Below are 11,466 nucleotides of genomic sequence, written 5' to 3'. Positions count from 1 at the left end.
TGTAATCCCTGAAAATCGAGTAACTACATCGATCGTTCTACTCGTAGCAAATAAAGGGACTTGCCATCAAAGGATCTCATCGGGAACGCATTTCTGCAAACCGCTTTGCGTATTCGCGTGCCTTTGACGGCAAACGTGTTCTATCGTCGTGGTCTTAGGAAATTTGCATTAAACTAAACGTTGCTTTTGCAAGTAGATAGTTACGTTTCCTACCGAGTTTCAATGTTTCTGTCATGTACGAACGATCGCGTTGTTTCATTTCCTCGTTCTTTCTTCATTAGATGGATAAATTTATAGAATATATCGAACGGAATATTTCGATAACGACGCCTCTTGTTCTAATTTTAAGGATTACTGCACGAACCGAACGTTTCATTCGTCGTGTTACAAGCTCTAACGATCATTAACGCTTTTGTTAAACGAGAGTTAATAAACGCGCAAATGTCTTTTCGAAAGCATTAGAGGTAAAACAATTATCAGAACAATTATCGCGCATCGATCGATCGACTCTATCGCGCGATTACGAACATTAGGCCGATTGTTGGAAATAATTATGGACGCGCAAGGATATTGCACTGGTTCGGTCCTCTATGCTTTTTGAAAAAAAAAAAAAAAAAAAAAGACCCTTTGCGATGGCATCTGTTCGCTAATAATTAACATCGTGCAACGTCAATAGAGATAATTTCTAAGCATCGGTTCATCTCCCTTTTTTTCTCTCTTTTTCTTTTTCCCTTTCCTTTTTTTTTTTTGTTTTTTGTTTTTGCTTGAAAAGAGAACTTCATGATTGGATTATCGTATTACTTTGCCTCCGAGTTAACCGAGTAAGTCGATCGAGAAACGTTTAAACCACAAATCGCTACAATCTTATTTTCTCTCTTTTTCTTGACTTGTGCTTATACAAGAAAACGTCTATAGCTTGATCCTCCAGAATCAAGAATTGGATAATCAATACTCGAATCGAGTAATCGATTACTCCACGTAATTTCTTGATCGTCGTAATCATTTTCTTCCTTTTTTCATTGACCGACGAACGACCAATTTTTTCAAACGACGATATTTTTCAAATCGAAAGATAAGAGGAAGATCGTTCGTTAACGATCGATACTCGTATACGATTCGATATGTTCCTTGAAAATATTCTTCTTGATTCTTAATCCCATTGGAGAAGAAATTTTTTCTGAAGAAAGTAAACATCCGGATAAAGAGAAAACAGAATAAGTTTGGCCTCGTAGTCCGAATTTTCTAGTCCGACGTTCTATGAATTTGAATTTGAATTGTAGACGCGATTATACACGGTTAGTCGTACCTTTGTCGGTCTTTTGGGAACGCAATAAACGTATGCCAACGCGTTTTGAAGGCTAAAGAGAATCTAATTCGAACGCAGAGCCTGCGGTTACCGTCGGTGGTTGACGACGTTGGAAAGCATTTGCATCTTCCAGCAATGCGAGCAAAGAAAGGTGCTACATCAAAGGTATCACGTTGCATATTAATGAGCAGCTGTCTTTCTGGTAGAAAACGAACCTTTTAATCGTTCTTTTAAATTCGTCTTTTTTTTACAATTTTTTACAAGTCTTGTGTATATGTACTTCATTGAGAATGATAAATTACGTTTGTCGCTCGAGTCAGTTTTTTTCTCGAGTCTATGACACATTAGTCTAATTTAAATAGATCTCCTTTCGTTCAGATCGTATGCAACGTTTTATTCTAATTACATAAAGATATATCTATCGTTTGGAATACACGGAAACGATTGTGCGAGAACGATAAACGAAAACGTCGATCCTCGTTAACATCTCACTCAACTGTCTTGAGACTGGCACGTTGACGCTTCGTTATCAGGAATGATCATTCAAATTGACGTACCGACTCGTTACGATAATAACACAGATCGCAAATATTTAAAGCGCTTTAAACGATCCCTTTTCAGTCGGCTTCGTGGAAGTCCGTCTAAGAAGGAATGACTATTTTTTATTCAAAGCATCCTTTATAAAATACGACAGTTCGTCTCGATCTATTCTCGATCGAAAGGGTTATCTTTATTAGGAACCATCAAAGCCACGTGCAGATCGAATAAAAATTTGAATGAATGAGCGAAATAAATTTTTATAAACGATCGCCAGTAATATCGTCGTTTATGATCATTCGATAATAGCAATGAAAGCTCATTTATCAATAAATCATTTATGATAAATATTTCACTGGCGATCGATATCACTCTTCGTACGTTCGTTATCTGATTTATTAAAGCGAGTTACGAACGAAAAAAGAGTAATGCTTGCTCGGTTAGCAAAAAATTACGAAGGAAAAAATGGAAAAGGAAAATAAAGAAAAACGAGGTACTCCACTTGCTCTCTTTTTCTCTCTCTCTCTTTTTCTTTCTATGAAAGCAGTCGCTTCGTTATCACAACTTCAAAGCCAATAACGAACGAGCTACAAGATTTGTTTAGCGATTAGAGCTTTGAACGGCGATCGATTTTATTTCAAATAGAATGTCAACGAATGCACGAACTTGGATATCGCGATTCAAGCGGAAATGTACAATACATATTGGGGATTTTACAAATGAATGAAAGATTCGTAAGCGTGATTCAAAATATATTTCCTATTTATTGCTCTCAAAAGGAATCGACGCTCTCTTGTAAAGCAAAGGTACAAAAAAAAACTTACTCGACGTCAATAATACAACTTACACGTACGTTATCAATAATATGTATGATAAAAAAGAAAAAAAAAAAAAAATATACGAATAGAAGAAACGAAGAAAAAGGCACAAGATCAAGTGGTCGCAGGATGAGAAGAAGGGAGAGGAGGAAGGGGAGGGAAAAAGGGAGAAGGGCGGAAAAATGTAACGTAAGACGTCTTAGACGAGGACCAGAGTACATACGTACATAGATAAGTAATATAGTAGCAAAAATGTGCGAGTCTCGATTTAGGCGAGTCCTGGAATGATCTACGAAGGATAACACGGGCTCTTCGAATAAATATATCGTGCGAATGGTCTACGTGAGCTTCGCAAAATACAGTAGCAAGAAGAAATATCGATATCAAAGATCGTTTCTGATATTTCTTTCCGATATTTTTTCAGATTAAACGTCGTACATTCAATTTATTTTTATATTCATAAAAATCGATTGATACTTAACTCGTTTGACGAAAGATCTAAATTTTTACTCGTATCTCGAAGCTCGCCATTCGATCGATATTGTTTTACTCTAATCAAAGAGATCTTCGTCTCGTTTCTTTAGCCGATATCTTTGCTACGCTGTAAAACATTCTAAATTTTCCTTATCAAATATCATCTTACATTCTAGTAAGGCCCGTACTTTAGGTATTCGGGAGTATCTCACCGGATTATCTCTGTAGAGGTACTCTTTCTCTCTCTCTCTTTCTCGCTCTCGCTCTCTCTCTCTCTCTCTCTCTCTCTCTCTCTCTCTCGCATACATATACATTCTCTTGCATTCATGTCACCTCATCGACGCAACGAGTTCTCCGCAATAGAGGGAGAAGAAAAAAAAAGAAAAAAAAAAGAAAATAAAATACACGCTTTCCATCGTAAAACGTTCGGTGGTTTGTTATATAACTTAGCTTATAATTAGATTAAAAATGAACTTATAATGTAAAATCGTACGAAAGTAAATGTCACTATTTCTCGTAGCTTTTTGGTTTGCATACTCTCTCTGTGTGTGTGTGTGTGTGTGTGTGTGTGTGTGTGTGTGTGTGTGTGTGTTTGCATATGTGTGTATGCATGTAAATAAGTAAATAAGGCATCGCGTATTCGTTCGATCCTTCTTCCTCTGATAACTCTCGCGATTAAGCTCGATCAGCTCAGTCTTTGTCATGTGTAACGTTCGCATGGACGGAAAATAAAATCCTAATCTCTTTCACTCGCTTTTGATCGTCGTTGTTAAATACGGTACGGTATACAACCGATGAAAAGGGAAAAACGAAAAAAGATTAAATCGATTAAATCGCAAAGAGTAATGTATCCGACATAAACGAACGAGATCGAAATCGTCATTGTCGCTGTTTTCGTCGTCGTCGTCGTCATCGTCGTCGTCGTCGTCGTCGTCATCGTCATCGTCATCGTTGTCATCGTCGTTGTCGTTATCGTCATCGTCATTGCGAGCTTAATTTCGTCGCGCGAGAATCGAAAATAAGATGTGACGATCGTTAAATTTGGACATTTCTAACGAATGTAAAAATCAGGACTACTCGACGACGTTCGATCCTTGATTTTAAGTACCCATAGTACGTCTCTTTGCGGAGACGGAGAAAAGAAAGAAAGAAAGAAAAAACAAAATCAGACGAAATTTTAAGGATCTACGATAAGTTCGTGGACTTTGGAAAGGCAAGAATCGTCTGTTTCTTTCTTTCTCTTTCTCCTTACGTCCATGATCGATCCACGACGATATCTTCTAATTCGGACGAATTAGATCTTTAAGAGAGTGCTGTAAATAAATATCCTTTTTCCAGTGTCCGTCGTTTCGACGAGTTTATATCTCCTGCTATTGAGCTTGTCGATGAGATTCTTCGTTTCCGTCGTGCTATGATGCGTACTCCAACGTATAGAAAGAACAGATATCCTTATGATTTCCCAAGGGATCGTGTCTAGCACCTGTCCGTGATAAAGAAGGTCAAATAACGATAAAAAAAAAAAAAAGAAAAAAGGAAAAATAAAGGAAACAAATATCCTATATGACGAATGAAAAATAAAATTTTAACTTTACCTGTCCATCTTGAATATCCGGACTGTCGAGACTCAAGTAATCTAAAGTTGTGACGTTGTAAGCTAACAGTACACTGTAAAGAGGAAAACATTTCAATCTGGTCGTCGGCAAACTCTCGTCCGACGACACAAGACTGTTCGGTCCTTCGCCTAATTTGGTAACTTGGACCTCGGATTCTTGATGATACGTTATCTGAAATATCAAAGAATGCGATCTAGCCGATCGATCACTATTTTCTTTCGACAAATTTCTTAAACGAAGGCTTACTTCTTTTATGACTTTGTCGGTACTCAAGCAAGAATGAAGTACTCTCGTTTTTGAATTACGACTGCTTTTTTGAGCCTCGAAGAAGCTTCTAGGATCTGTAAGGATCAAGACGCCTCTCCAATTCAAATTCGAATCGAGCCAGGCTGTACTGGACATTGCTCCTATCTGAGAGAGAAGGATAAAAAAAGAGAGAAGAAAATAAATGGCAATTTTGTTCCTACGATTGAAATTGGATGTCTAGATAGTTTAAAAAAAAAAAAAAAGAAGTTCTCTGAATTGGCGCATGAAAAAGATCGGAATATGATTAAATAAATTCGAAAGATAAATCATAAATGAAAAGTAAATCCTACCCTGCTGATATATTCCATGTAGACACCCTCGCGTTTATTTTGCGTCAAACTCGCAACGTACTTCTCCTCGGAGGTTTGCGTAGCGTTTAGGAACTCTTGATGAGTCGTTGGTTTAAAATGAACCTCGCGTATGTAAGCGATCAGCTGAGGATTGTCCATGGAAACGCTGTAAAGTACGTAGTCCCTCGTCATGTTCGCGTCGAAGGCTTGCCTTCTGTAATATCGAAAGGTCGGCTTTAAAGTTTCGAACGTCTCGTTTGCGAGAAAATTGATGATCACCCTTGAGATCGGTGGCAATAAAAGAGAATAAGAATCGATGCAAATGGATTCGTATTCGATACGGTAAAATGATTAACGAGTTAATTAACGCGCTTTAATCGAAAATTCCTCGAACGATGCAAATAAAAATGATCGTAATTTGAAAGCGTCGAAATAAAAGTTTACCTCAATGCAGCAGCTTCGCTCCAAACAAGAAGTAACGCCATAGCGGTTGAAAAAGCTGCCAGAAAAGCCAAGCAGGGGGCCACTCTTCGCCACCAGGTCCTCTTGTAGCTTAGCAAAGCGTTAGCAGGGAGATTCGAGGCCGTTGTTACTTGTTGACCACCTCCTCCGCCTCCAACTCCGGCTGAGGCCGTCCCTGGCCCAGCCATCCTGTCGAAATAGAACGGACAATTTCTTTTTAACCTTCTTTTTACCCTTGTTTTCAAAGGGACAGGGTTCGCTACTACACGTGGCGATCATGCCGGACTATTTACGTTCTCGGCAGTAAATTTATTGTCGTTCCAAGGGAGATTTCGAGTGCACCTGTCGTAACGACTCTCTCGTCGCTTCAACGACGTTCGTACGTTTATTCCTTCGTTCTTTGTCCCCGTCGACAACTTCGAAAGGCATTTGCATCGTAAATAATTTTTATACGCGCGCTTACCTCTAGAAAAAAAAAAAAGAAGAAAGGAAGAGATTACGTCGCTCGGAAAGCAAACGAGTTAATTAACTCCACGCAATCTTTCCAATTTTATTATCGTAGCATATAATCGGTGGATACAAATTTTTATTATTAGATCGATCATCTCGATAATTTCTTTTCATCGGAATAGGATGGCAACGTTTGATATTTCTGTTGAATCCAATTTAATTCAAGAATATCAGAGTGACACAATGGTCGCTTATTGTAGGCGTCTCGACCTCGATTCACCTCCTTGCAAGCTGGCACGTACCGATAATTTTAACTTCTTGGAAAAATAATCGATCGTATGAAAGAGAGAAAGAGAGAGAGAAAGAAATCATTTGTTTTTTTCATTTCGAAGAGAAACGCGTTGTCTATCGATTCGATTCACCCTCCTTTGCTCACGGACACGCGATACGCCTGGCATTAATTAATTTCCTCTCGAGTTTTAGGATCGTTCGAATAAAATATAACCATCCTATCGGATTTCCTCGAGTAAGAAAAATCAGAGCGAGTAAACGACACACCTTCCAACATCGAAACGTTCGATAATAATGCTGCCGTCGTTGTTTGCAGAATTTATTTCATTAACGCATTTTTCTCGTATTACGCTTTTTCTAATGAAATATAATAATCTCTGAAAGAAATCTATCGAACACTCGTCGAGTACGAACGATCGAATACGATGCGACCAATTGGAAATTAATTTCGAAAACGATTTACGAAAGGTTTCGCGAAATAATCGTTTGCATTCTTTACAATCTATTTCTTTCATTTCTAAGATCTTGTCTTCTTTTAATTAAAAAATAAATCGCCGAGGTTGTCGCTTTGTACGGTCTCGTCTATATAGGATTTCTTTCCAAGTTTTTTCCTTACAAAAAAAAAAAAAAAATACAAATAAACGTTAATTAAAAAGGTTGCCATTCGCCATAAGATATGAGAGTAATAGATGTTTGTGTAAAGGCGGCGCTTAGGCGAGTCGCACGGTCAGGTATATCTGGATGTATTTGTGTCTCTACTACTACACGTGACTCACGGCCGGCGCGCACAGACTTTCTAAACAAATTTTTTCCTATCGCATCCATACGAGTACACATATAAGGATTCCGAACAAAGGAAGTCTTCGGGTTCGTATCCTTTTCGTACCTGCCGTTCGCAAAGACCATCCCATTCAAGGATAAGACTTCCAATATTCGACCTTCTCGGTATCTTTTACTCCTATTTCACGCGTTACGACGATCTTCTTTAAAGATACGTAAAGAAGTTATTTTAAATATTAAAGAGTCATTCGTTCGTTTCGATTTTTTCCTCGTTGTTCGCTCTCGTGTATTTTCTTTTTATCTTCTTTTTCTTTTCTCTCTTTCTTTTCTTTTTTTTTTTTTTTTTTTCTTTCGTAAAAGATTCGGAGATATTTGAATAGAAGGAAGAAAGAAAGAAAGGAAGGAAAATATAACAAATCGTGACATCGGACGAACGTTGTGCAATTAAAAGAACGATGTTCGTAAAATTCAACAATTTCGTTTAATTATGGAAACGAAACAACGCTTCGCGTTTCGGTCTTCGATCTTTTTGACATAACGACAGCGTGACAGAAAGAGAGAAAGAGAGAACAAACGACCGATCTAATTACCCCTTTCTTTTGACGTCAAACAAGAGAATAACGGATCGGCCACTATACGTTTTACCTAGTTCCAATAAACGAGCATTGTGCAAATGATAGTTCTCTTTTCTCTCTCTCTCTCTCTCTTTCTCTCTCACCTTTTTTTACCAAAGCATTAAATTTGCGTTTTTGTTGGGAGAGTACGACTCCTACTCGTTTCACTCGAATGACATTTTTCTAATTCCAACTTTACGTACCAACGCAACAAACATCCGAATTGGTGAAATGGAAAATAACGAAAAGAAAGGAAAGATAGAAAGAAGACAGAGAAACGCATAGAAAAGAAAAAAAAAGCAAGTTGTAAAAACGTGATCCTCTTGTTTTCCATCGTTAAAAGCTTTCTTTGCCTTTTATATTGAATTTATGGCGATGGTAGAGAGAAAAAAAGGGAAAAGCAAGCAAAACAGAGAGAGAGAGAGAGAGAGAGAGAGAGAGAGAGAGAGAGAGAGAAATAAAACGTAAAGAGAGAAAAGAAAACAATCGTCATTTGGAGGAAAGACTGAAACCTTTGCGAAGTAATGCCACTCTCGTCGTGAGCGATATCGATCGATCGATTTCAACGTACATATATATCATTTAAATGTAATAAGTTGTAGGTAGGATACGATAGGTTCGCATAGCTTTCACATTGGTCTCTCTAGTCGTAAACGCTGGTATATACACGTCGTTAGTAAACATATCCGTAATACATAACATAGTCGTAAAAACGAAAAATGATGCATAACAAGTTGAGAAAGATATCGGCGTGATTCACTGCGTTTAAAAGAGAACTTCATATATTATATATCCTACGTATCACTCACACTTTCGTGCACCGATAGGCCCGCACAAAAAAGAAAAAGAAAAAAAAAACAAAGAAAAAGAAAATAACAAGAAGAAAGAAGAAACAAACGAGTTCACATAATTGTTACTATCCAACGCTCTAAAAGAACGTTCCCTTCGAAGGAATTAAAATCCAAAACACGCTCGTAACTCGACGGATTCTTTCTCTCTTTTTTTTTTTGTTTTTCCTTTTTTTCTTTGTTTATCGATACGTACTTAGACTTGACGGGCTCCAGTTTTTGGCAGTTCTTTCTTGGTCGATTTTAAATGCCGATGGAAACGCAGCTTTAACAGCACCGTACTTCGATCGCGGGAAGCTTTACATCTCGTCCGTGACACGCTCGCTGTCCCGTACACATTCGGCTTTCGTTTGCGCGACTGTAGGAGAGCGTGCTCATCTCTCTTTCTCTCTTTCTTTCTATCTTTCTCTCTCTCTCTCTCTCTCTCTCTTCTCCTCCTCTTCCTCCTCCTCCTCCTCCTCTTGCCCCTCTCTTCTTCCTTTCTCTCCCACTCTCTTTCTCTCGATTTCCTTTCGTCCGGCCGACCCACACGCGCGGTGCACTTTACGAAGTAGCGTCCTCGCTTTGCACCGAGAAGAATGTAAACGTAAAGGAACTTTTCTATGTCTCCTCCTCCTCTCTACGAAGAGGAGTCATGACAAAGAAGGAAAGAAAGAGAATGAGGGACTACGACTCGCAAAGCGACTACTCGCCGACTGAGAGTCGTCGACTAGAAGGGAGCGAAAGAAAGAGAGGAGGGTATAGCCGCAGTGCAGCTCTGTCGATGAGTCTTTCTCTTTCCTTCTTAAACTCCGACTCACTCTCTTTCTGTATATACCGATCTCTCTCTTTCCCACGATTCTTCGTATTCATGAGAGAGAGAAAGAGAGAGAGAGAGACTTCAGCGTCGGGCGTTTGTCCTCTCTGAGAAAGAGACGTTTCCTTCTTCTTGACTCATCGTACGAAAGACAGAGAGAGAAAGAGAGAGGGAGAGGGAGAGGAAGAGAAAGAGAGAGAGAGGGAGAGAGAGAGAGAGAGAGAACGAGATGGAACACGCACACGTTTGGAGAAGAAGAGAGGACGGTGTGGCACGGAGGACGACGGTTGCTGGCTCGTGACGAGCACCGACTGCGTGTGCCCTCCTCGCTGGCACCTGGAAACGGCCTCAACACCACCACGACGACGACGACGACGACGACGACGACGACGACGACGGCGACCGCGACGGCGACGGCGACAGCGACGGCGACGGCGACGACGACGACGACGACGACGACGATGACGACGGCGAGGAGTACAATGCCTTCTCTCTATCTCCCTCTCTATGTGCCTCTATACATCGGGTGTCCTTCTTTAAACGGCCCACACCGTCGAACTCTAGCCCGTTCATCGTCTATCCCCTTCAACTTTACACGATCGCCTTTCTCGCTCGCTTTTACGAGGACACTCTACCGTTCTCCTAGCTTGGCCAGGTAGAGAGAACAGGGGTTCTCAACTTGTCGACTTTCTCTCTCTCTCTCTCCCTCTCTCTCTCTCTCTCTCTCTTTCTCTCTCTCTTGCAGTCTTTAGTCGAGGTTTATTCGATTTATTTCAAGCAGACTCGAGCGAATGCACACGACGTCGTTATTGATCCTAACGTAGACTGTTAAAGAAGAAGAAATATCGTGGGTTCTTTTATATCTTTGGCTTTTTTCTCCTTTTTTTCTCTCTTTTTTTTTCCCTTCTTCCTTTTCTAATTTCGATGACAGCCATCGTGTAAATATTTGTTTTACCTATGCTCTTCGAATTCGAAGTACCGTCCGAAAAAGAAATATAACACCACGTGGAGGCGAAGAAAAAGAGAGAGAGAGAGGCTCGAAGGAGAAAAGGGAGAGCCACTTTTCCATATAATGGCGAAACACGGACAGGATGAAAAGGGAAACGGTCGGTTGGGGAGAGAAAATGCGCGATGGAGCCGGGGTGCGGAGGAGAAGGGACAGGGGAGGTAGAATTACGGGGACGGAGAAGGGAGGGAAACGTGATTGGTATGCGTCAAGGCGGAAATGGCATCAGCTGTGGCAACGATAGGAAATTTTGTTATACACACCCTTCTCCGTCTTTCGATTCTCTATCTCCATCTCTGTCTATCTTCGGCAATTCTCTAATTGCATTACGATTTTCGTTAGTTCGCCAAGTACGAATCCTATTTCCATTGGAGTTACCCTACGGAAACGATTCTTATTATCGATTAGCGAATTGCCAACGCTTTCGATGCAAAACTTTGTTAACGTCATTGACTGCCGTGCTGATTTTATTTACAAATTGATTTAATATCTCGTTCCCGTTCTAATTCCTTATCGCTTTACTAGCATTTCTTCGGGATTTTCTCTATCTCTGTTATTCTTGCGTAATGCGTTGCCTTATTTTTTGTTTTTTTTTTTTTTTCTTTGCTCCTTGTATAGAATCCGATAAATTATCAATTAGGTATACATAAATCTGAACGTAGGTAACCCGTGCTTGCTCTTCCATAAAGGGATATCGTGTGTGAATTTTTCTACCGTAGAGAATTCAAGTCGAGAACGCAACTCGACTCGAGAAGCGTAGAATTTCTCTTTGAAAAGGAGTTAAAGAAACGGCGAGCCTGGATAGAGACGAGAGCAGCCGGCTCTCCGTCATCGCGATCGTGCGTGCCACTGCCATCTGCTCGATCATGTAAATG

The 11,466-nt window shown here is 39.9% G+C and overlaps 1 protein-coding gene across 3 annotated transcripts; it reads right to left on the bottom strand.

Moving 5' to 3' along the window:
* Positions 1–2,348: 2,348 nt before the first annotated feature.
* LOC122635201 (protein Star) lies at positions 2,349–10,266 on the bottom strand. 3 transcript variants are annotated; one of them, XM_043825144.1, is made up of 7 exons: positions 9,828–10,266; positions 8,986–9,351; positions 5,789–5,995; positions 5,345–5,558; positions 4,995–5,159; positions 4,728–4,919; positions 2,349–4,615 (listed from the first exon to the last, which is right to left on the bottom strand). In XM_043825144.1, exons 3-7 carry the CDS (start codon positions 5,992–5,994, stop codon positions 4,430–4,432), a joined length of 963 nt encoding a protein of 320 aa, XP_043681079.1. In that variant the 5' UTR covers position 5,995; positions 8,986–9,351; positions 9,828–10,266; the 3' UTR covers positions 2,349–4,429. The 3 variants fall into 3 exon arrangements, with proteins under 3 accessions (XP_043681079.1, XP_043681080.1, XP_043681078.1); XM_043825145.1 differs by having other exon boundaries at positions 8,986–9,147; XM_043825143.1 differs by lacking the exon at positions 9,828–10,266 and having other exon boundaries at positions 8,986–9,790.
* Between the last annotated feature and the right edge of the window lie 1,200 nt (positions 10,267–11,466).

Source organism: Vespula pensylvanica, chromosome 17 (assembly GCF_014466175.1).
Source record: "Vespula pensylvanica isolate Volc-1 chromosome 17, ASM1446617v1, whole genome shotgun sequence".
Classification (NCBI taxonomy): Eukaryota; Metazoa; Arthropoda; class Insecta; order Hymenoptera; family Vespidae; genus Vespula; species Vespula pensylvanica.
Note: the sequence above shows the minus strand (reverse complement) of the source record. Positions and strands in the feature narration are given on the sequence as shown.